Source organism: Notamacropus eugenii, chromosome 1 (genome assembly GCF_028372415.1).
Source record: "Notamacropus eugenii isolate mMacEug1 chromosome 1, mMacEug1.pri_v2, whole genome shotgun sequence".
Lineage (NCBI taxonomy): Eukaryota > Metazoa > Chordata > Mammalia > Diprotodontia > Macropodidae > Notamacropus > Notamacropus eugenii.
In genome coordinates, this window is record NC_092872.1 from 478,500,256 (window position 1) to 478,526,947 (window position 26,692).

At 38.5% G+C, this 26,692-nt stretch overlaps 1 protein-coding gene across 3 annotated transcripts in view; it reads right to left on the reverse strand.

The window, feature by feature from the left end:
- Window positions 1-6,553: 6,553 nt before the first annotated feature.
- Window positions 6,554-26,692, reverse strand: part of SLC31A1 (solute carrier family 31 member 1) — a 29,826-nt gene continuing 9,687 nt past the window's right edge. The window contains exons 2-7 of one of the 3 annotated variants that reach the window (XM_072632480.1): window positions 14,830-14,984; window positions 14,049-14,140; window positions 11,575-11,753; window positions 10,740-10,812; window positions 8,906-9,074; window positions 6,554-8,251 (exon numbers count right to left, since the gene is read on the reverse strand). In XM_072632480.1, coding sequence (XP_072488581.1) covers window positions 8,050-8,251; window positions 8,906-9,074; window positions 10,740-10,812; window positions 11,575-11,715 — 585 coding nt within the window. In that variant the 5' untranslated portion in view covers window positions 11,716-11,753; window positions 14,049-14,140; window positions 14,830-14,984 and the 3' untranslated portion in view covers window positions 6,554-8,049. The remainder of the gene's footprint in view (window positions 8,252-8,905; window positions 9,075-10,739; window positions 10,813-11,574; window positions 11,754-14,048; window positions 14,141-14,829; window positions 14,985-26,692) is intronic. The other 2 variants (XM_072632481.1, XM_072632482.1) reach the window with 2 other exon arrangements.

The following is a 26,692-nucleotide window of genomic DNA, read 5'->3' on the forward strand; positions in this document are numbered from 1 at the left end:
TTCATTTTTTTTTTTTTACTTTCTTCCAAGTCTGTAATGTTCTCCTTCCTCCTATCCTCCTACAGGATTCTCTGACTTCTATAAGTTCCAGCTAAAATCTCACCTTCTAAAGGAAGCCTTTTCCAATCTCTCTGAATTCCAGTGCCTTCTCTCTGTTGGTTATTTCAATTTATACTGGCCATGTCTTGTTTGTAAATAGTTGTTTATGTTATCTTACCCATTAGATTGTGAGCTCCTCAAGGACAGGGATTGTCTTTTGCCTTTCTTTGTATCCCCAATGCTTAGCACAGCTCCTGGCACATAGTAGGTACTTAATGAATGGATTGTGACTGACTCTTAGGAGGTGGGCAGCATGCTTTATCATTGGTACCTTGGAATCATGATCCCATTGATCAGTTCTTTTTCTTTATATTATTCATATTTATGATTATGTATTGCCTTTCATCTTATTCTGTCTTTGCTCCTTGCCCCAATTTTTAATAAGAGAGTGATAAGAGAGCATTCTTAACACTAATGATCTCTGCTTGATGAAATTTGCTTCTGTTTCTCTGCCCCCACCTAGCCCAGAAACCAGTCACAGATTCTTGTTGTCTTTCCTTTTAATTCTCTCTTCTCTATACACCCTACAAATTTAGAGTTTGTTTTGCTGATCCTTCTGTTTCTGTCCTTCCTGTTATTCCCTCTTTTCTCCCCCCTCCCAGTTTCCTCCTGTTTCCCTGTTGAATTGAATGTATTTTTATGCCAAATATTTTTGTTTGTGAGTTTGACCCTCTTTTAACTGGTTGAGATGAAAGTTGTTTCCCCCAAGCCCTTCCCTTCGTTTAGTCATCTACTTGTTCATCCTGTATGATGGGAGAAAGATTATGAGAATGTGACCTATCACCACAGTTAATGTAAACTACCTTTAATGTAAACTTCAAAAGAAACTATACAATGGGAAAACTTACCAGTTACCCTGGGCCTTCTTGGGCACTATGCCTTCATTTTGTTTCTATATGCTATCTGATTAAGGGAGGTCTACTGCTTGTCAAGTACCAGTACTGCCAAGGAGCAGTCATGTAAGTAAACTTCCCCAATTAACCCAATAAGCCTCAATAAACCTACACATATATAACCACACTGGTGTGACCTGCTTCTTTCTTCTACCTCTCAGTACCTTCTCTTTACAGTGCCTTTGGATGGTTTGTGACCTATATAGGTCAGATTATGTGAGATAAGTTGTCCCCCCTCACTGCCTCTCATCTTCCCTAGAGGTATTCCTAAAACAGAAGTGTCAAATATAGGCTGCATGTGGCCCACAACATTCCCAAATGGGCCTAAAAAAGATTAAAGTGTGATTGGAAAATTTAATAAAGTACATAAATACATTTTAAAACTAAGTCAACATGAGCCCATTCCTACGTATAGTTTTATGGCCTTTGTTTCTATTTAACGTCACTATGCTAGGACATTTCTTTCAAAAATCATCAAAACATAAAAACCCTGTCCCAGGCTGTCTTAGTTCTTCTATGACCTTTGATGACATTAGGATGCTAAAGGGATACTTGTTTGCTCTTTTTCTATTAGAAGGTAAATACTTTGACCTTGTCAAACATATTTACCTTTTTATGTATCTCTTAACTCGTGTTTACATTTCAAAGTTTTTATTCAGCTCTGCTCCTTTTATCAGGAATACTTTTGATATCCTCAATTTTATTAAGGTGACGTTTTGTTTTGTTTCTTCCTCCTGTAGAATGTTATTCATTTTTTTCTGGGTAAATTATTAAGTTATAAACATTTGTTTTGCCTTTTGGAATGTGTCAAATCTTGTGTGATCCTCACAATGGTTGCCCAGTACTCCACCTTTTTTTCTGGAAGCTTCTCATTTTATCTGGAAAAGAGCTCTAGATCTTGGCTATAATATTTCTGAGAGATTTAATTTTAGGGTTTCATTCATGAAGTAGATTCTACTTTCACTTTCTCTTTGGGCAATTTTCACTCATGATTTCTTGAAATGTGGTTGTATCTAGACCCTTATTGGTATTGACTTTCAGGTAGCCTAATGATTCTTAAGATTTTTTCCCCCCCTCTATCACCTGTTTTCTAGGGTAGCTTTTTTTTTTTTTAATATTTTATTGTAATTTCCATTTAGTTTACTCTAATTTTCATGGAGTCTGTTGCTTGGGTTAAGTTCTTTTAAATCCTTCTTTTAGCACTTTCATTCCTTTACCAATTCTTTCCTCTACAGATCTCATTTTGTTTTAAAATCATTGTTTGATTTTTTTTCCTAGAAATTCTGGTTGACTTTGTGGTCTGGTTTTTCTTTCAAGCTTTGCCTGCATTGTGTTTTGCATTCCCTGGCTCCAAGACAAGGGTATCTTTTTGTTTATTCATTCTTCCAGCCTTACTTCCTGAATTGGAATTTTGTGCTAGGGCCAAACCCTACAAACTTCTGGAGAGACCATCAGATCTGGTGTATTCTCTAGGTGTAACTGCTTTCTTTGGGTATTATGTGATGTTTTTCAAAGATCTCAGGGATAGTTCAGATCAGGTTACTGCACATTTTCAGCTCATCCTAAGTAGCCTGATATAGAATGATGGTTGCAGCCCTTCTGATCTGAGCCTTTAAGCTCCTTTCTGAAATTTATGTCCAGGTGACACAACTGCTGACTTGCTCTGGTTGGAGCTCCAGTAGACAAGACAGATGCTGGCCTCAGCCCTTGTGAGCCACTTAGAAGACTAATTTCAGACTGATAGGACAACAGGCTTACCCTTGGTCTGAAGCTTCCTGCCCTGGAACTCACTGTGGATTAAAATCTGAGCTACTACTTCAGAGGCAGGGGGGCAAGAAGGCTGCAGGTTCATTTCTGTACCTGTATACAACCCTGTATTTCCCAGCCTAAGGTTCCAGATACAGTCCATGCTATCATGGGCCCAATAGTAACTATTAATTTCTGTTCCTACTCCTGCACCCAGCCACAGGCCCATTCTAAAAAGTGCAGTGCAGGCCTTGCTGGCTAGAATTGGCACCACCCCTCTGCCCCAATTCCCCCTCCCCCAAGGTCCGAAGGCCTCTGGATCTCTCCATGTTGACCTGGGATGGGAAAAGGAACCAGTGGTTTCTTTTTGAATTTCCTAATCATCACTCCATCTGGTGCTTTTCCTTCCTCTTTATTGCGAGTACTTGTGGGAGAGAGCCAGGCTGTACTTTCCCCTGACATTTTTGTGAAACTAATACCTACAGTTCTTCAAGGTTTAAGACCTGATTCCTCATCTAGAGATGGAGATATGTTTAAAAAAAATTTTCTGGGATTAAAAATTCCATTTAACTAGCAGAACAAACGTTTTGTGGGAATGACTCAATGCAGAAGAGACGTCATCTTGCACGTGCATATACCTTTACCCACATTTCTGTGCCTGGGATAGGCCTAGATCTTTGAAAAACTGGGACAAATTCTTCAATCTGTACAAGATGTAACAGACAAGGTCCTTGAGTTGTTAGGCTTTGGAGTAAGCCCATTAAAATTAGTTGCCTATAGAGAACAGGGAGCTCTCACTGAGCCAGCGAATCAACCAGCTGATGATTCTCTTGGAGATAAAGTAAAGCCAAAAAACTGTCCTAATTAGCTTCTTGAAGTGTAAAAACAAAAGAAAAATCCAGCTGCTACTCCATTCTCTAATTTATAATCTTTTACTAGCAAAAGGAAAGGCGGGGTTCATGGCTTTCATAATAGCCTGTTTCAAGCACCCCCCCACCTACAATTTTATCTCAGATGATATAGCCAGTAGTGTCAACAAGTCACTGTTCAGTGGCTGCCACCAAACCATACTACAAAAGGATCCAAGCAGACTGCGTACTTAGAAAACCACATATTAATGCTATCCATTTTACTGTATTCTTACTTATTTTGTTAAGTATTTCCCAACTACATTTTAATCTGGTTTGGGTTGCACTCAGGAGTGCTGTGGGCCAAGGGTTTCAGAACTGATTTAGATCATGTTTTACTGAAACAATATGGGAATAAAATATAATTGTATCCCTGTCACAACTTTAATCAATTTCTTGAAAATATGAGGCTTGCCATCATGAATCCTTTGCATGGTAAACAGGAGCTCACTGTCCTCCTTCAGGAGAATGTGACTTTCATTTCCTTGGATAAATAGGATTTGCAGAATGGAATACGGGATAGAACTCTTTGCTATGGTATAAGAAGTCTTTTAATAAGGGTCTGGCCATCAGCTGAAGCCTGGAAGAGCTCCTCGACATTTAGCTAGCCATACCAAAGCTTGCTAATGCATGTGCACGTAAAGTAAGTGGTAGTTAATATGAATTACATACTTGGCTTCTTGACTGATGTGGCTGAGCTTTAGAATTGACAACATATTGGTGAGGGAGTGGGTGCAAGGGTTTTGATTTTCGTGCACCCCCCTCAGGAAGACTAGCCCTCATTTCAGCTAAGATAAGAAATGAGACATGAAAATAGAAGACTATTGTCTACTAGAAGGCCATATAGATGTTTACTTTAGAAAGCTGTAAACTGTCACTAATAGCAAAGCTAAATATGGAAACTAATTTTGACAACACTATGGCCCAAAACACACCAACAGAATCAAAATATTTATTATGTGTTCTTTCGCACATGGCACTGTTAGGCACTCCACAGCAATGTATAAACATGCTGTGTTACAGCAAAAACTGCCCTCAAGGAGCTCACAATCTAAAATAGACAGTATCAATGTAGACACACTGAATAAGGCATTTTATTAAATGAATTTTTTTGCTTCAGTTGGTACATCTGACTGAAGGAAGCATGAGGGAGGACAGGGTCAAAATTAGAGGAGGAAAAGTAGCTGCATCTTCAGGTGACCATATACTCAATAGTACCCTTTGGTAGCTGGAGGCTCCGCTAAAATGAGCAGCTCTCCAGCAGGCTGACAGAAGGAAGCCCATAATGGCAACCCCAAATGGAAAGGGAACCTAATACTCCTGTAGCCAAGATGAAAAAACCTTAATCTGTAACCCACTGACTCATTACAAACTCCAAGCTAATGGGCAGAATCAAACTGAGCGTCTTTCCACAATGGCCACATGGTTGCCATTTATTCCATCTACCATACAGCTCACCAACATTCTAATCTTTCATTCATTCATTCACTCAACAAACATTTGGATTCCTAGTACTATGTGCAGGTTCTGAGGGGGAAGGAACATCTGGAACTTGCAAAAAATGCCCAGTGCTAGGATTTATGCATTCAGATTTGTAGCTGTGATTCCATTTTTCAATCCCACATGAGCAGAGTTATTTACACAGATATCCAGAGGTCCCCAACAACTCTTGAAAACCATGTCCAGTGTTCACAATCATTAATCATTAGCAAGAGGCAAATTTGATAAAGTATAGTAGTGGATAGGTTTCAATCTGTACTTGTAGGAGAACTCACATAGCAATACTCTACACATTTTGAGCTGTATAGGAAAGAGTAACAACGGGGAGAAATCAAAAGGGGATGGAAGAGTCAAACAAAAGGAGAAGTTAATGGTATAGAATACCAACGAGCAAAGACTGAAACAAGGTGGTAAAGGCTGGGCTAGGCTATCATATCACCACAATCCAAATTCTCAGTGGGGAAGGATAAGCAGATGTCTCAATAAAACAATCATTTCTTGCTGGGTCCTTCAAAATATAGGCCTTGAACCAAAAAAACCCCACTATATCCTGAATAGCATAAATTCCACCAAGAAACTGAAGCTAAGGAATGGTTTTCCCTCTGGGAACCTTAAATACAATACTAACTTTACTGGGCTTGGTCCCTTATCTCCCTGTCTAGGCTGAAACTCCTAGAAAGCAACAGGGCCGAATATGAAATCATTGGTGTCTATTTCAGCACCTAGGTCATTATTGTTATACCTTTGCTATTCCTCGATGTTAGTGTCCAATTATAGGATAGTTAAATCCTTAGTACTGGATTGTAGAGGTCTCCTTGGTAAATTACTGTCACATGCTTGGCACATGCTCAGTTGATTCAAATCCCAGATATGTAATTATGAGATAATTACACAGCACCATCTGGTTCTGGCTCTCAAACCAAACTTTAATTCCATTAATTTACAAACTAAAATAATCCCACGTGGCTTTAAAAGTGTAAGGAGATGGAGGGAATAATGAATAACATAGGTGCTGGAAGTAGGCAGAGAGTTCTGGGGTACACTCTCCAGTCATAGGCACTTACTTCTATGTGGCTTTTCAGGGAGCTGATTTTACCAGACAGATCTATTTAAAAAATCTTTTTATCTAGCTGGCGCTAAGCACTACTAATGCCCAACAACACATGAAACAATTTATGACACTAAGCAAGAAAAAAGGCTGCTTCCAAAGAAGATCCATAATTTATTTCTCAGCCTCCATATAGTTACTGTTGGATCTATTATGTAAATGATCAAAGGGAATTTTTCTTTATTCAGTGTTCTTAAATAGCCAAATGTGCTGAAAGCAAAGCCAAAGTAAGTTTCCTAGGATTATTAACGAAGATTTTGGGAACCAAGTAACCTGGAAGAACAAAGAACACACTCCAGAACAGGCCTGGGTTGGAATTTATTGGAAAAGTATTTTAAGATTATAGGATCATAGACTTAGAGCTGGGAGGGAGCTTAGGTCATCTAGTCTGACCCCCTTATTTTACAGATGAGGAGACTGAGGTGTAAGGTTTAACGACTTGCCTAAATTCAAACAGGTGTTAGGTGGCAGAGCTGAGATATGAAGCCAGGTCCTCTAATCCACACCCCAGCTCTTTCCATTGGTTTCACTGCCTCCCCACGAAGAGTATAGACTTAAAAACCACCAGAGCAGTTGTACTGTCTTTTTTGCCCTAGGGCATAATGAGAATTTCAAGCACCATGAAAGGCAGGATTTATTAGGTGAGTTCAGGAAAATTCACTTTAGAGGTAGTTTGCAAAGTAAGCTCAACAGCAAGGATGAACAGGTAAACGTGATTCTTTATGAGAAAAGGCTGGGGAAGGGTTCTATCACAATGGCCATTCTTTTAGGCAAGAAGTAATCTACGTCAAGTCCTCAAATGAAAGATAGCTTACATGGAGGCTAAGCTAAAGGATGTCCCAGGTGACAAGTAGACTGTATTCCAAACCTCTCTAAGAAAGATTAGTGACAGAACAGGTTAGAGAAGGGTCCCTTCTAAGAACCACTGCTATTTCAATATTTAAAAATATGGAGTAATGATTTTCCATATGCTGTAACTCAGCCAGCTAAAGTGGGGCCAGCCAGAGTGAGCTGAGGTGTCATCATTTAGAGGACTAGTGTCATGATTGTCTCCCTTAGATAATGAGTGATGGTTCCTGTACTAAGCTCCCTACCCCAACAATTGCTAGTTTAAAGGAAAAGCTAAGACATAAGAATTTTCATTTCATGAAGCCATGACCAACTAGTAGCAAGATGAAAAGATGCCACTGGTTTTATTAGAAAACATTTCCTATCATTAAGTTGTCAATTGTGTGATTGGGTGAGATAAGAATAAAAAAGTAAACAGAGGCAGAAGCTTCTGACCCAGATTGTTGCTACGCAAGGGAACATTTCTTTATGCTATTGCACGTTTCATCCACTCAAAAATCCTTCTTCAGATTCTCAGATCGCCACATATCACTCCACACCTCAGCACAGGCACACCTTATTTCCCCCTCATAAAGTCCAACTGTTCTAGAGTTATGGGGTGGGTAGGAGCTTCCCACAACCTCTGCCTATGACCCAGAAATGACCACAAAATATCATCATAAAAAGAGAGTAAAAAGGGAAGTAGATGATCAAGAAATCATTAGAACAAAAAGCTACTTTGATTAGTGGAGAACTGTGGATCTCAGCCTAGTAGCAGAAATCAACAGTTTGGGAAGGGCACCATCCAGGTTGGAGGTTAATACATAAATCTCCTTGATTTGTTGTCTATGCAAGTGCTGGGAGTCAAGGGGTCAATTGAGGGACAATGGGAGGACCTGAAATCAACTTCCCCAGTCTCCAGCTATTTCCACTTATGGTAAATAAGGCCACCTCCTAGAATCTGACATTAATGGCAGTGCTCTGTGATGTCCACTACCACTGCCTTCTTCCAGCTGAAGAGAAAGTAGCCTGTTCCAGCCCCTGCTGCCACTGCGATGCAGAGGTAGCCATTGTAGGTCATAAAGATAAGCATAAGGAAGTAGCTAATGACCACCTGGATGACATGCAGCACTGTCTGCAGAAGGTGAGGGAAACTCAGCATCTGTTGCCTGGAAAACAAATAGGGACAAAAATTAGGGCTGACCTTGAAAGTACTCATATCACTGTGGACACTGGAGTGAAACTCACTTACCAGCCTGAACTGTATTTCATCCCTACCTCTACCTCTCTAACTCATCTCTACTGGCTCTTCTGAGACTCAGTGTGTGTGTTGACAAGACAGCATAGTTGGCTAGTCCACTGATTTAGGGTGACTGAGCCAGAGATGGAATGAAGTGTGTGGGAATTACCCAACTTTTGTCTTGAAGGATGCAGGTCACTCTGCTACAATTACATATTGTTCACATAATTTAGAAGAGAGGTTCAGCAGAAAGAAGTTTGCACTAGGAAGATGAGGAGACCCTGGTTTTCTTTCTGGCTCAAGCTATCTAAATCTTTCTTGATTTCCTCAAATGGTAGTGCTCCCTACTCCAAAAATTATCTGGCATTTATTTTGCATTTCTTTTTCTGTGCGCATGTAGTTTCTCCCCAGTAGACTTGGCCATGATACACAGTCCCATAACACTAATGACAATTTTCAACAAGATTATATAAAATTATCACTTCAAGTAGCAAGTTGCCCCTGTCCTACTCGGCAAAGAAAAGCTTACTTTCAACTGACCTGACTCTCAAGGTCTTCTACCTATAGTTACTTTTTTTCTTACCCAACAGTTTTATGTGTTTCCATAAGGATGGTTCCATTTGGCCCTGGGACTGGCATGGAGTTGTAGCGAATGCTGACCTGGGATTTACGAAGCAGGCTCTCCCGTCCTATCTTGAGGCCTTCATAGAACATTGCTAACAAAAAGATAGCCACAAATGCCCCAGCCATTTCTAGTTGGGAAAAGGAAAAGAAATACAGAAACTCCTTATGTAACCAAGGTTATGCCAAAGGGGACCAAACAGATCAGAACAATAAATGCTACTGTCATTTCTTAATAGAGGAACCTCTACCTAGACAGGTCAATGTAACATCAATGATCAAGAGAAGAGAATCCCAATGATATGAAAAACAAAGAGACTTGATATAAAGCTTTCAGATCTGCTTCTTTGTCACAAGTAGGAATCAACTTAACTCTGAAAGGTCAGTACATTTGAAGTAGCAATGAAGATGCTTACATTATGAAGTGGTATTGGTGAAACAAAAGCCTCACTGAAATCCAGGAACTCCTCTCCAACTAACTCTACCTCCTTGTATCCAAAGACATGCCGTAAGAAATTTCCCATTTGGCACTCAGATCAGCCCCATACTGGCTACTGAGCATGCTCAGTATGAGCAACACCCACAGAGCCAGCAAATTTAGTATGATATAAAGAATGAGGTAATAGGCACTTTTGAAAATCCATGCTTGAATACTAAATTTGACCCTGAGAAAGTAGTACAAAGAAAAGGGGCAAAGAAAGTGGTGTTTATGTGCGTGTATGACTGTTGTGGGGTTTTTTTCTCCTACGGGATTAGAATATACATCCTAAATACTCTACTACTTCCTGGAGGCCTTCTTTCCTCCTGGGTTTCAGATGCTGTACTACTTTCTGGCCTTATAAATCTTGCATACATAAACTGTTAAACAAACAACCTTGAATTATACACCATAAACACCATCATGTGTGACTGCACAGTGAAACATAACAATGAATTAATATAAACCTGTGAGACTATTGTTGGCAAGCTGCCTTCTTTGTCTGTTGCCCTGTAAATCAAGGGGGTACTGGTTAGTAAGTGGGGATTTGAATTATGCATAGAAGAATGCACGTATCTACCTCAATTGGCCACCATTGAGGCTTGGGGGGATTTAGGGGAGTGCACAAGCTGGAATGCTGTGCTTGTCTTGACTGACCCCACTGAGACATAGGGGGAGCCTTCTTGCCTGACCCTGTGAGAAGTGTGATTTGGTAGAAGTTGGCACTTCCAATATCAGCAACTCTTGTGAGAAGACTAGACTAGAATAAAGTGAGTTTATTTAACCCCTTATTGTGTCTCCATTCCTGTCTTCCTGTTTGTCTGGATCAAGAGTGAACCTGTGCTAGAACACCTAACACCTGGTGTAGTCAGTGTTACCTGTGCGTTTATCTGTCTAATAGGGGGATGAGATTGGAGTCCTGGATCAGGGTGTTATGACATGGTATCTACCTCACTGGTCTGAAAAGATACCATACTTTTGCTAATATCTGGCTTGTGTAGAACTTGAGCACAGTCTAAAGTTGGGCTTATTTTTCAGTGTACAGCTCAGGTATTTTTTTTTTTTAATTTCAAAGACATTCTATTGTTGTAAGCAATATAGTGATTGATACAACTGGGATCTCATGATGACCATCATAATCCTTATATTCTTATCTTACATGTGAGAAATTGAGAACAGATCACAAAGTAAACCAATAATTGAGAAAAAAAAATTCCAGTCTCCTGACTTTTAGCCAAATAATGTATCTTTAAGTTGTCACACTATTCTTTGCAGAGACTATCCCTATCAAACAATTATTTGCTAGTTTACTACTTACCCCCAGGTGTATTGATAATTAATCCAGAAAACAACAATTCCACATTCTTATAGCCAAAATAGAAGGTCATGGGCTGCCAAAAATAGAAAACAGTAAGTTAGATTCAGACAGAGTCAACCTGAAAACTATACATTGAGGATGTACCAGGTAAATTTAAACACTAGCTTAAGGGAACACAATCTTAAGAGACAAGACATTTTAAGGAGTAAGCTGCTAAACTGGAAACTGGGATTTTTCCTCCACTTCAGTCTTACTTTATAGAACTCTGTTCTGCCACAACCATCCAGGCCCATTTGAATGTGTGTGTATATTTATGGCTATGCCATGACCCTGAGGAAGAGCCATAACAATAGGTAATGAGTACACAGCAGCAGAGAACAAAAGAAAAGCTAGATGGAAGAACAGAAGAGCTGGGCTGCTTTGAAAACGTGTAGGATTTATTACATTTTGTGAAATGAAAATTTATTGCTTTATACTAAATTCTCTGTTCTGCTGTGTACATGGATGTTTCTTATTTTGTATTTAAGTTTAAAATAGATTTTTAAAAATGTGTTGTTGTTGTTTTTTTTAAGGCAATGAGAACTAGCATGGCCCTCTGCAGCAATGCATGAAATTGTACACTTGTGGGGAAAAACCATAAGAAACAACACTGCAGTATAATCTAAGAGACCTGAGATCTTATTAAAATTCTCCGGGGCAAGTCATTTATTTTGCCCTTTGGGCACCAAGTTTTTTCCTCTATAAAATAAGAGGGTTACATGGGATGACCACCCAGTTCTAATATTCTGTGACCCAAATTGGTGACAAGGCATCAGTCTCCTTTTTGGTTACTCACCATCATCATCATCATGTCTCCTCCTCCATGACTGTGAGAGGGTGTAGTGGATGGATGATGGTGGGGGGGCACAGTGGTACTATGGTTCATATGGCTCATATGGTCCATATGGCTCATCCCATGACCGTGTCCAGAGTCCATCTTCCTAGGAAAGGCTGAAAATCAACAGCAGAATCCTCCTGAGAAAGAGAGAGTTCTGGATCATTAAAGTACAATTTCTTCAACTTTTCTAAGGATATCAAAATGTCTTTTAACAGTCTAAGAATTATGAGTTTCATGAGTCAGATTTAAAAAAGGAATATATATATATATATATATATAAAAGGAAATCCTCAAGGTAGAAAGGTCTGAGGAAAGGAATTAGCACTCAGGATTTCAGAAAAATCCTTGTATAAAAAGAAAAAACCTTTCAAGTTTCTGTTATTTTAACAGAATTCAAGCGGATTTGGGTGACAAAGTTTAAAACTGTTCTAAAGCTTGTTCCAATAACCAGTGATGGTGATTAAAAAGCTACTGTTCAAAGTTAATTCTAATTGGCAGGTCTGCACTTAATCAGAATGTCTCTTGCAAATTGGACTTCCAGATTTAAGTGATTTCTTCTGGGAGAAAGGTCTGTTGCTGCCCTAGGCAAGCTGAGTGACGAGAATCTGTATGCAACATCAATTCTCAAAGGCTTTTAGAGAGTGAAGGACAGAAAGCCAAGAGCTATTGGATCTAATTAGGTTTTTCCAAATTAAATAAGTCAAAACAACTGTATACCCTGTCTAATAGTTACATGAATTATCTCTTTTACCGTGACACACTGCTTTATCAGAGTAACTATGAACCCAAGTTAAAAGGTCAACATTTCTGAATTCCCGTTCCTCAGGTTCTAGCAATGCAAAAACCCATAAGGAAGGCTTTTGCATATAATGAGGATCATTAGTGAGACTTTCCCCTCATTCTCCCTGTGAATGACCATCATTATATAATCAGGGACGTCATACAACACCAACATATAGCAGTCCGAAGGGTCAAGTTCTTATCTCCAGGAAAGATCATGAGCTTATTTATTAAACATAGCCAAAGTTCTACTTCAGCTAACTTTAAACTATGCTCAATTCAATTACACACATAAAAATTACGTTACATAAAGAACTCGAAAATCTGGCATTACTATTAACACTGTCAAATTTCCTTTCATCTCTACACATTTGTGGATGGAACTGTGGAAGCAGAAATACGGTCTCTTCACTCGAAGCTTTTGATTTACTCGAGGAGACTAGACATATAAAGATAATTAAATAAAAACAGGTTACATATGCTAAGTTCCAAAAGCGTGTTAAAGGTGTAAATGCTACTAGAATGCAGAGGAAGGAGTGTGGTAGGGAGAAGGATATCATGAAGAACCGAGTTGTCCCTAAGTGGGATTCTGTCCTGAGTAAATGAAGTGAAATCAGGATGAGACAAATAGGACTTTGTCAATCATACAAATGGACCCACGTCACTGTATCATGATAAAGAGAGTAGAAAAATGAGCTTCTATGTTTGTGTTTCCCAGCACCAGTCTGGACAGTTGTTGGACAGAACATGTTGGACATTTTTTCAAAATCAGCTAGTCTCATTTCACACTGCTACCATGGAAACTAGGCCAAATGAAGAATCTTTCTTTGCATCTCTGGGCCTAAGGTACCATATCTACAGGGCTGCTATAAAAACAGAAACAATGACATCAACTCTTCTAAAATACCATCTTTTCCCCTCTATATACTGCCACTATTTTCTCTACTCAATCTATTATTCCCATTTTCAACCCTATTATTTTCACAAATTCTAAATGAAAATAAATTTCTGCTCAGTCACCCAGTCAACAAGGGAAATACCATGCCTTACAGAAGCTACAAAGTGAAACCATTTTGAAAGGCTGTTATTAGGCAACGTTTATATACTGAAATCCTTCTAAGACAAACACTTAGTATGTCAACTTTATGCAACAGATGACTACACTACAGGGTGTCTCAAAGTCGTAGTGCAATTTTAAGCCAGGAAAGCTTCAAAATGCACCCGAACTTCTGGGACAAGCTACATTCTGGTAGGCTGAGTTGGAAGAGTCTAGTCCTTCCTTCCCTCATCAGAATACAATGTGGGAAAGTTCAACATGGCTGAGGTGAGTGGTTGGGATTTCTTCTTGATCCCATTCCTACCACCACAGGACTAGAACCCACAATATCAGTCTAATTACTTAGAAAAATTACAAGGAATTAATTAATTAATTGATAATTACAAGGAAAAAATCCATCATGGGAAGTTGTACTAAACCTAAATAAAAGGGAAAAAATTATAAAAATATTTACCAGAGTACAGGAATTGAATGACATTTATGATATTTTGCATATTCTTGGACTATTTTCTCTTCGGCAGCTTTCAGTACACATTCTCCCCTGTCCAAGCACCCCACCCTTTGGGCTCAGCCCCCTAAAAGAATTTATACTTACAGATAATAATTTGGCAGTTGGCTGCTTTTAGCTAGTTTCTTTCACCTGAATTGATCTCAGAAACACCAAGCTTGGTTTCTTCCAGAATAAAACTGGAAGTGAAGGAGAGAATAAGTCAAAGTCCACACAGAGTCACAGCAATACTATTTGCTGTCTTTACCTGTAGTCTGAAAGGAATGGTTTAATCTCATGGTAATCACCAACTGTGCTGTCTCTGGTTTATTCAATTTCCTCTTAACTCCTCTGCCAGCTTTAACTACTTCCTCTCCGAGGGCTGCTTCTGCACTTCAGCCAAGCTACCTTCTTCTAGGCATAGGGTTGGAGATCTACAAAGGACAAGGGTGCTATCTTGGTAGAATCAAGGCCAGTTTCTCAGTTTACAATGTAACGTGAAATGAACTTGTGACAGAAGTACTATTGAGATCCAATTGGTCAATTTCCCCGAGATGGGTCTTTTTTAGCCTTCGAGCATTCTAGGACTATATGCTGACTCTTTTCAACTTCAGGAAATGTCACTTGTTTAAATTTCCATCTTCCATTTCTTTTCTTGGCTTTACTTCCCCTTTTCATCAAATAACATGCCAAAATGTATAGTTCACATAATTTAAATTTGATCACTGCCACTCAAAAACTCAGTGACGGAACCAATTTAAAAAAATCTACGAATCCTGACTACCATTCTTAGACATCAGTGTTTCTGAGACACCTCAAACCTTTTTTCCAACCCTGCAACTAGAACATTAAGGAAGTACCAAGACTTGAAAGTCCCAGTTTCATTTACCTTTTTGAAGTGAAGTTTGGTTCTGCCAATCTCATGAGATTTGGCAATTTTCCTGAATACAGTTCAGAAAGGAAAACTTTATATTATATGATGAAGTGGCAGCATCCAACAGTTAGTTGCTTCTGCCTCCAGAAAAGCTCCCCCATGCAAAGATTCTGGAAAAGGATGGAATATAAAGTAAGTACCATGGGGAATCCATTAACCAAGACAGTTACACAATTCACTCTGGGTTCCAGCTTCTATTTTCCTTTTCTGCATTTGATTTAACCAAGGTCTTTTCTTTATATTCATTGCTTCTCCTGCTAGGATCCTATGAATGACAGAAACCCCAACTTGTTGTGTTTTATCAGCGGAAGAGTAAGTAGGTCTTTCCAGAGAATCGGTTGTTTTAAAATAGTTCAGTCTCAAATCTTAGTCACTGTCTCCAATGGGCATAAATTTAATTATCTGCCTAAAATTAAATGTGTTATATGCTAGCTTGCTTCTAGAGGCAGCTAAGTGACTTAGCAGATAAAAAGGGCCTGGAGGCAGGAAGATCTGAATTCAAATTTGACCTCAGATATTAGCTGTGTGATCCTGGGCTAATCACTTAACCTGTTTGCCTTAATCCACTGGAGAAGAAAATGCAAGTATCTTTGCCAAGAGAACCCCAAATAGGGTCATGAAGAGTCAGCCATGACTAACAACTGAACGACAACAAATCTTGCTTCTACTGACTTGAATGTTAACAGATAATGGAATAATGGAAGATTTACACACAGAACTAAGCCTATGTCCCTAGTATCTTTAGACCCTGAAAGACCTAAGTTCAAACCCCACCTTTGCCTTTCACTAGTTTTTGATCCTGAGCAAGTCACTTAATCTGAGTTGTCATTCTACGGAGTGGAGAGTTTCCATGCTAGTAGTTGCCCATAGCAATTATATCACAGGTGCAAACTGAAGTAAAATGTCAGTTATCAATAATTACCCAAAAGCACATGAAAGGACACTATCCCCCAAGACCATGACAGTAAAACTGAGTGAGGACCCCCTTAACTTAAGCCCATGCTAGTGCCTGCAGTTTACTGGAGGATTCCAGTCAGGAAACTATGGTCTGGAGCACTGAAGCACTGACCTGGTGGTGACTGACAGGGCTTCCAGGCTTAGTCCAAACTCCTTAGTCCACAATGATGGATAAGGAACTACAGCCCACAGGGACTAGGAAGATTACACCTCACAGAACAGCTACAAAGAAAGTGTGGAGAAACACCTGGCAGAGGCTCCTTCTTTCTCCTCTGGCTCAGACAAAAAGATGCAATCAGTAGTCTCAGACAATTCTTCTGGAGACTGCTTCCATTCTCCCCACAACTTCTTATATAGTGAGAGCAGGGGAGAATGTCTTTATTCTTAAGAAGATTAGGGTCATGTTCCTTTCCAAATTCACGTAAGCAGCAAACAAAACAAAGTCTAGTCTCTCCTCAGCTTTCAGCTGATCATACAATCCCTGAGCTCTAGGCATGGAAAAGATGGGAAACTCAAGGTCAAAGTACACAACCATAAAGCAGTTTCAAGCTTAAGAGTCTATGATCATGATAATATGATCAGGGGTTGTCCTGGGTTTTAGTGACTTGAACTAACCAAGTAGAAAGAGGTTCTGGGAATGTCCCTGGGAGGAACCATTAGCTACAGGGGACTTGGAGCAAAAACTATACATAGTGTTGCACAAACTGTTGTGATTTACCACATATGCTCATTGTCCTTTTGCGACAAGTAAAGATTCAATGAAAGAAGGGGAAGGAATATTGGAAAATAGTGTGTTAAAAAACAAAAGAAGTCAATAAAACTTAAAAACCACTCCTTAATGGGTATGCAAGAGTGGCAGTAAAATGAAAAAAAGGAACCTCAACTAAGGTAATCTACTGCGTCTCATGTGTTCAGTTGTTTTCAATCATGTTCTATTGTTCATGAGACCCTGTTTGGAGTTTTCTTGGCAAAGATACAATGTTTGCCATTTCCTTCTCCACTTCATTTTACAGATGAGGAAACTGAGGCAAACAGGGTGAAGTGACTAAGCTAGTTAGTGTTTGAGGACAGATTTGAACTCAGCAAGATGAGGATTACTGACTCTCGACCTGGCATTCTATCCACTACAGCACCAAACCACCCCTTATTGTGTCTTACCTGAGTCCAATACACTAAATGAAGAAGAGTAGGATTATTACCTCCAGGCCTGAAAGCTCCACTTTCTATCTGGCCCAAGATTTCATTAGCTTTTGTGGCTGCAAAAATCATAAGTGTTGACTCACACTCACACTGAGCTTGTAGGTCACTAAAATCCCCAGATCTTTTTCAGACAAAATGAGGGGACATAACTTGGGAGTTATTTTTTAAAACTCAAGTCTAAGACCAATGTCTTAACACTTCTCTGTATTATCATCCTATGCTACTCCTTCCAACCTGACAATGAATGATCAATAACTAGTCTTTGAGTAGCATGGTGGATGCTTAGCTGGGGAAAATAGAAGAATCAAGAAGGGGAAGATAGCTTCTTTAAGTACTTGAAAGGTTGTCACATGGAAGCATTACATTTGCTCTGTTAGAATTTAATATGAATCTAGAGGGCAAAACTAGGAGTAATGGGAAATTGAAAAGTGGCAAATTTAGGCTAGGAACCAGGATAAACTCCCTAACAATCAGCAGCATCTAAAGGCAGAATGAACTGCATTAAGGCTTCCATTAGAAATTTTCAATTCTATATGAAAATGTTCATTTTTTATGGGATCCACTTCAATTGTTTCTCTTCTCCAAGTCTGTTAACTTTCCTAAAGTGTGATGAAAAGGAATGTACTTAATAAAAAAATTAAAGGACTCTAACTCTGAGGGCATCATTGGTCTAGCTCAGTAGGTTAATTCTTAGGATCCCAAATACTCCACTTTATTGAGCTACAGAGCACACAAAATAATGAAATAGGAAAGACGAGTTGGAGATGTTAGTTAATAGTGGGTGGAAAATGTCAATTCTTTGTCACTAATAGTATGGTTATGTTACAATAAGTGACAACATCCAGAAAAAAAATAATGAAACTTGAGTTTAATTCTTTCTAAAAGTACTTATTACAATAAACTTTTGATTTAGAAACAACTTATCCAGACTTCATTTCCAATACCTAAATTATGAGGATTGAGAGTGAAGAAGAGCTGAGATAATTTTCTAACTTGTGAACATCAAATAAAAGAGCTAGGTGAAGACAGTTTGAAAGGAATGACCAAAACTATGTTTAGGGATTACCGTGTATTTTTATGATAATATTATTTCCTCCTTCTACCTACTATACAATAAACCATCTTCAGTAAAATACTGTACATTGCATTCACAGAACCTCTGTAGAATTCTGAAAAGCCTCTTTACTGAAAGGCGACAGGACGAGAATTTCTGCAGATTGTAAAAATGTTCAAGTAGCAACTTTGAGTGGTTGAATATCTCATAAATCAGACTAATAGGCTGCATCAAAAGCGCTTTTCCCAGAAGTACCTGAATGCCTAAGGTATAAGATGCAAAACTACTTCAAACAATCACATTAAAAACAGCTTTCATTTATGAGACCAGTAAAAAAAATGACCCAGGTGAGGAAGAAACAACATGGCCTGGAGTTTTTAGAAGAAAAACAGCTGCAACTCAAAGCACGGGAAGAAGCCCAGAGTGAGTGAGAAATAGCCTCTCTGCTCAGAGCAAAGTGTGCCCAGTACTGAGGCTGGGCTAGATGGCTCATGTCCTTTCCACCCCGCAGTCTGTGATCCCATGATACCACAGCCCCACAGGGATTCGGAAGACTGCCAAGTAAGTGACATTGCATATGATGACATGGGTAGCAGTAATATGGGAAAGCTGTCTTCTGAGTCACAGGACTTGGGTTCAAGATGAGACCGACACATACCAACTGTAGGGCACTGAGCAAGTAGTGAGAAGGTGCCAATCTGCATCAGTAGAGAAAATGCCTTTACAGGAGCTCCCTCCACTGATGAAATCACATCTGGCCAAAAGTAAAAATAAAAGCCAAAAATCTTGTGTGAAGCAGATCTATGAAAAAGCTAATCTTCAGTTTGGGTCTAATTAGATTATGGGGAGAGGTGACTGACACTTGGTTTCCAGAGGTTAGTTCAAGGTTGTCCTCTTTTCTCAACAATGTCATCTCTCCATTATTCTGTTAAGTTAAACAGAGAAGAGGAATCTCTTTAGATACCATTTTGCCTCATTCAGAGGAAAAGACTGTAAACTAAGACAATCATTTAGGATTATAATTTAAGAGAAACAAAACCATTGATTATTTTTTCAAGAGTGAATCATTCAGTTTCTCTAGCAAACCTCAATCGGAATGCACCTGCCACGGAAGCTGCATGGTATAGTAGAGTTTCCCAAATTTATTTGGTCTAGGGTCCCCTTAAAAAAAAAATTACTCAACAACCTAGAAATCTACCCTTTAATGGTTTTTTTTTAAAAATTTGCATCATTTCAAAAAATATAAAGTATTTTTTCAAATGACACATCTTAAATTTTAATAATTTATTGTAAATTTGTGTTTTTTTCCTGCACTGAAATTCTAATATTCCATCATGTAATCATATAGTATTGTAAACTCGCACGTATTCCTGCTGATGCATGCTGGACTTCTCAGCAATGCATAACACACTTGCCTGCCAACACTTGCTTGTTAAAAGCTGTTGGCAGATTTGACCACTGGTTATAACTTGCATTTTTGTGTGTTTATTTGGAAAATAATGTAATCACTACGACATTAACTGTTACACAACAGATGATATATGTACAAATGGTTTTTCAAAATTTTCTTATCTTTCCTTCTTTCCTGTGCTCTCTTATTTTTAGTCAATGCCCCCTTCAAACTGCTTTCAAGGCTACAACCAGCTCCCCCCATCATTCCAGCACCCCCAAGGGGGCAGTATTGCCTACTCTGGGAACCTGGGAATCAAGAAAGCTGAATTCCTCTAGTTCTCATTCTGTCACTCAAGTACTGGGTAGCTGTGGACAAGTCATTTTAACTCACAGGTCCCTTGATTTATAAAATGATGATTTCTAATTTCTCTTCCAGGTCCAACACTCTGCAATTTTAGAATTTTTTGCCACCCCCCCCCCCCAAAAGAAATGCCTTAAGGTTTTTTATATTTTCACTGCTTTCCAGAAAGAATTTACAAAAACTTGATTTCATGATGCAGTTGGCAGAGGAAGGAGTCAGAGACTACGTCTGGTGTTACGTAACAAATACTTGATTGATTGATTGATATGCTTGGAGATTCTCCAGAAGCTAAACAGGGAAAAAATATTATATAAGACTACAAGAAGTTGGCCCCAGAGAAAGATGAAGGATTATATTTCCTTCCTTTTATTGCAGAAGTGGGGGAATCTGGGTGTGGAATGTTTTCCTTTTTGCCTATTTTTTTCCTTTGTTAAAAGACTCACTAAATAAGGAGTGATTTAGGGGACTAGAGAACATCTAGAAATTAAGGAGATTGATATAAAAGCAAAAAGCATCAATAAAACTTAAAAAAAGGCACTCTCTCCTCCAAAAAATAAACTAAAAAGAAAAATAGGACATAATAGCACCACAACTCAGAAGCCACAAGGCATTACAAATTTAACTTCACTAGTGATTTTCAATGTGGTTGTTTTCCCCACAACTACAAACTGAAATCCCTCCACATCTTCGTAGAGTCTGGTGAGTTGTGGTAAACAAAACAAATCATCATTTGATAACAAATTTTCTGAAAATCAATCCATCAACTAAGCATTTATTGAGCAAATGTCTACTATGAGATAGGGGAAGGGGATGAAAATATGAATAATGGAATAATCTGAACCCTCAAGGAGTTTACATTCTCATTCTATCAGGGGAGGCAATGTACATAAGTCTTTTTAAAAGTCTAAAATTTTAAAATGCAAGGTAGTAAAATATAAAGTAGTTAGGGAAAGAGAGCTCTAGCACTTGGAGTGGGGTGAGGAAATGTATCATGTAGAACAGTGGTCTTCAAACTTTCTGGTTTCAAGACCCACACAGCTTGTTTGTCTGAGTTATATCCATTGATATTTATCACTAGGAAAAAACCAGTGTTATTATGTGTTATTATGAAAATACTTTTAACCTCACAGACTTTTTGCAAAGTTGGGGAGAGGAAGACACTGGGACACAACTGTGAGAAGGAAGCAATTAAGCTGTGTCAAGAGATTTAATAAAGCAGAGGTGGGGCTGCCAGTGTAAAGGTAGGGGAGATGAGAGATGGGAGTGCTGTGGGTGAGGAACGGAAAGACCAAGTCAGAAAGTCAAAAGGAGAATTGCAGAATGAGGCTGTAAAGAGAAGCAGTTTCTATTTTATCCTAGAGTCAACAAGGGGTCATTAGTTTTTTAAGCAGGAGAGTGACATGGTCAAAGCTTTGCTTAGGGCACTTAAGTGCCAACAATTCACAACGAGGCCCATAATCAATGATTTTGTAGGGCCTGCCACAGCCTGAAATCCAGGGACAAAGCCTTCAAGAACGCAGGGTGATCTCCAAGTTGCACACATGGAACCAATATGGTTGATGTGAGTGCAACCTAAGCAAGAGTTTTTCTAAGTTTCTCTCCCAATACAAATAACAGAATGACTTGTCACACAGGTCTTTTGGTTGCTACCAACGCAGGCTCTTCCCTTCCAGCCAAGCCAAATACTGACCATGGCCCAGGGAAATGAGTGCTTCAGTTATTTGATGATGATGCTGACAAGCCAACTTCAAATGACAATATTTGCATATATTTCTCAGCATATTATTTGCATTTTAATCTCTTCTTCTGGGTCCTAAAACTTCTATTTACTAAAAGAAACCTCAGTCATTCTTAGCCTCTGGTATTGTCCTCACATCAGCACATTCCAAACTTACTGGTCCCTTCAAGGGGGACTTCCACTAAGGGCCTCTATTAGAAATGTTCAGAGATAAAGAGAAAGTCTAAATTAAAAATCCTTTTCCACTTTTTAGAATCCAGACATCTATTCATTCAGAGGCAGGAAATATCCTGAGGGCAAAACTCAAAAATATTCAATAAAGTCTTAAAGGAAAATGTTATCCCTGGCTCCAAACAGCTTTTGCTTTTATGTGCTACGCACAGGGGATACAGCAAAACTAAAACCAGATTTCTCCACAACTCTTTCCTTCCCCAGGTACAATGCCAATCAAAAGCAATTAAAAAAAAAACTAACACATCTGACCTAGTCACATGGTAACAATAAGAGCAACCAACTAGAAAACAATCAAAACCTTTTGAAGTAGCAAGTTTGTCTTCTGCTTCTATATTGGATCACTTCCTACACACCCCAATTAGCACTCTACATGCTGACTATTAACCTAGGAACCATGGTATCTCTGCATTAACTGCTAGAAAGAATGCTTCTAGATTTCTGAAGTACCATAAACACAATAGGTACTTCAATATTGTTGATCAGTCTAAGTTCCTTGGGGAGGAGGAATCAAGTCTTATGTTTCTTCCTATTTTTTTTATAATACTAATAACATAGTACTGGACACAGAGTAAATACTTTAATTAATCTGACTACCTATAGTCTTGACACAGAGGTATATAGATCAAATGAATCCTAGTTCCACTTATAACATCTCAAAACACTGAAGATATATAGAGTTCATTAGAACCCACTAACATGCCTTACTTCTTGACACAGTCCTACATTTTACACACACAAAATTGTAACATATAGGACTTATATGTAGAATATGTATGACCTATACATACAAATATATAGAAGTGCTTATCTTCACATATTTTGATTTCTTTACATTCCCTATGTATTGTAATTTGTGGTAGGGTAGCCCAGAAGGGAATCTCAACTACATTCACTACAACCATGTAATCTTGTGGCCGATCAATGAAGATATTTACAGAATGTTGTAGAGTACTGACTGGCCTCAAGTTACCTAAATAGCAGGAATAATTTGGCAAAAGTCTTAGTTAAGGACTGCACCCTTAGGTGAGGCTGAAAGACAGATTGTAAAGGGAGAAGCTATTTAGTGACGGTGGCATTAAAAAGTGGTCTAAAAGTACAAGGGAAGTATGCCAGCTCCTTCTTGCCTATAGAATTGATTCATGTAAGGGAAAGGAAGAGCTGAAAGGTGTGTATTGTTTAAGTAAGTGGTAGAGGGTAGTACAAAGCTTGACTACACCTGAGGAAGAAAGAGAGAAGAAAGAGCAGGGAAATAAAATGTGTCCAGGGTTGAAATTGCAGCTAACAGAAAAAAAGATGGGAGGTTAAAAGTTGGAAGGACATTTCTGCAATAGGAAAGAAGGTTACCGAAGGAGTTTCTAGACTGAATCAATTCCTGGTTGGAATATTGGTGTCATAACCTTTGTTGACCTCCACAAATTTATTCCCAAGTACCAGGTTTTATTAGAAGCTGTTATCAGGACAGGCATATTTTATACAATTCAAGAAAGGGAAACTTAAGCAAGAAATAAGGAAACCAAGCTAAAACCAGAAGAAATTTTGCCTTTTAGATTTTTATGCCCTCTATAGCCCTTAGCACAGTACTGGGCATAGTACAGGGAAGAGTTACAGATCACACTTGCCAGTTCTCAAAACACTCAACACATTTAGCATTTCCTAGATCTCAGCTTGTCCTACCCTAATTTTTAGCAGAGACTATGTAATCTTTGTGTTCATATATACATTTGTCCATTACCTCTAATTTCCTTAAGGTTGCGAAGTACAATGCCTATTTTCAACAGCGCCACAGCACCTGGAATGTGAGTTTAATGACAATACTGAAGAAAATCAATTTTTGTGCTAGTTCATAGCATATTGTATAGGATCTTTCATAAATTACATGGACAATTGGGAAAAAAAAAATCCAAAGATTTGAAACACCAAGTTCCAACTTATCAAAAGAAGATTGACAAATGAAAACTACAGGCCCCATCACATATTTCAAATTATGGGGTCCACATGTTTTCATTGTTTTTTTTTTTCTTGAATGTGACGACTGTTCAACTGCTAAGTCAAGAGTGCTCAAATTAAAACATGATCTATGGGCAAGTTTCTTTATTTTGAAATCAGAGATTACTGAATTAAATAATTACTTCTTTAACAGCTTTTTCTAAAATAGCAAATATAATTTTGTCTGCAAACTTGCAATGACAGTAATAGAATGGTGAGATTTCAGTTTATTGAGCTGCCTAGTCTTAACATACTTTATTCCAAATGAGATTTATAACTCTACAAATAAGAGCCAGTGTCTACTGAGGCAAATATGATTTAACTGAAAAAACCTCAGTTTGGGGTTGAAAGCTCAGGAAGGATGCTTTTCCTTTTCTCCACATTGCTGGAGACACACCTGACTTCCTGCCTCTTCCCTGAGCCAGAATAAGTGGGTAGAATGGTGGGTCATGGATGTGATGGGGTTCAGACTCCGGGAACCTCCCAGAACTCTCCTAGAATATTCCCACTTAACCTGGCCTTTCATACTCAAATCTAATCTTCCCACTTAACCTGACCTTTCACAGTCAAATTTGTAGCCAGGTCCTCCTGAATCTTCCCACTTAACCTGGCCTTTGATACTCAAATCTGTTGCCCTGGCCTAGCCTGGCCTTTCCTTGTCTTGTTACCTCTTGATTGCCCCACCTGCTTCCCAACCAAGCCTTGTCTGATACCTCCCAATTACCTCCAGCTGTTTCCCATCATTGATTACATCACTAGTTACTCCAGTCTCATCAAGACCACCTCTAGATCTTTCCTACAAAAGTCTTTTTCTGTATTTAAGTTCCCTCTCCCCTCCATGAACAGCTCAGATTCAATTCATCTCAGGCTCTGTCTACCTGAGATTCTGTCTGGCCAGCTTGTTAATACAAGCGTAAATGCTTAAGCTCCTAAGAGTCAATCCAACATGGTGAATCTTTAAGAAACTTTTTCTTTGGCTTTAAGAAGGCTGCAGGACCCAGCATGTTGGCATTTCGGGGTCCCCATCACCTCGAAACTCAACAGAGGCACAAGAAAAGGACATACTATGAAGCCTGACATGGTGGCACTGAACACAAGAAGGCCCTGTGACTACCACTGACTTTGAAAGTTTACCTTAGGATCATAAACTGACCTCTTTAACCTGGGCTGGTGGTTGCAGGTTGGAGCTATTTTTTAACATACCTAGAAAGAACTGGAAAAAAACAAACTGTGGAGGGACAGTTGGTAATCCAGTAGGAACAATATAATATAACACTAACATGATGGTTCCTAGTCAAAGAATACAGACATATGAACACTGATATAAAAATTTTAAACAAAATGTCAGCAAGGACACTACAGAAATATATCACAAAAATGATTATGATCAGGTAAGACTTATCAGGAATGCAGGGTCAGTACAATATTAGGAGAAATGTTAAGTATAAGTAACCATATCAATAACAAAAAAATCTGATTATATCAATAAATGATGAAAATTTTTTTTACAAATGACAACGCCTACTCCTATTAAAAATTCTAGAAAGCATAGGAATAAACAGTTCTCCATGACATGATCCGTAGTATTTATCTAAAAAGCAAGAGCAAGGATTATCACTGTCAACCCCCAGGGAAATCTCTGGTCCCTTACACTGTGGTGACTAGAAATTTCTAAATGCCCCCAGGAAGATTCCTGAATATTTCACCTGCTTCTAACCACTACCCACCCAATTCCAGGACAAAGATAATCACAAGGATAGTTCTGTCCCTATAGCAGTTCAGCTGTTCAATGTATCCCAGCTATAAGTTTTCCAGGATTAAACCCTAAAGGAATCCCCTTTTTTCCGTCCCTCCCTAGACATGTCATGAAAAGGCAGCAAGTTGTCCCTAAGTGCAATTCCCTGACCCTGAATAAATGCTTCACTTTTATTTACTGATCACCACATTGGCCTGAGTTTTTTCCTGGTCTGAAATTTATAATGGGGATAAACTAGATGTCTTCTCAGTCAGATCAGGTGTAAAGCAAGGGTGTCCATTATCATCATTAATATTCAATATTATGCTAAAAATGCTAGCTATAGCATTAAACCAAGGAAAAGGAATCAAAGGAATATAAGACCAGGCAATGAGGAAACAAAACTATTATTCTTTGCCAGTGACGTATTTATAAAAACTTAGAATAGTAACTATAAAACTAGGTGAAATGAGCAATTTTAGCAAAGGTACAGGATACAAAATAAATCCAAATATTATTAGTATTTCTATATATTACCAACAAAACCCAGCAAGAAAGAGAAATTCTATTTAAAGTAACTATAGACAGTATAAAATACCTTGGAATCTACCTGCAAAAACAAATATAGACCTATATGAGGATAATTCTAAAATTTTTCAGATTTAAATAATCTGGAGAAACATTAATTGCTCATGGGTATGCCAAGCTAATATAATAAACAGGACAATCTAACTACGTTAATTTACTTATTCAGTACTATATGAATCAGACTACCAAAGAGTTATTTATAGAGCTAGAAAAAAAATAGAAATTCAGCTGGAATCAAAGGTCAAAAGTATAAAGGGAACTAATAAAAAAAAAACCCTGAAGGCAGCCTAGCAGTATCAGATTTCAAACAATTCTATCAAGTGGTAATAATCAAAATAATCTGGCACTGGATAAACGGAATGGTTGATCAGTAGAATAGATTAGGTATATAATATATAAAAGTAAGTGACTTACTTTTAGTGTGGGATACACCCAAGATTCAAGCTATGTGACAGAAACTGCTAAGAAAACTGGAAAGCAGTTTGGCAGAAACTAAGCATAGACCTAAACTGCATACCAAGACAAGGTCAAAATGGATACATAATTTAGACATAAAGAGTAATATCGTAAGCA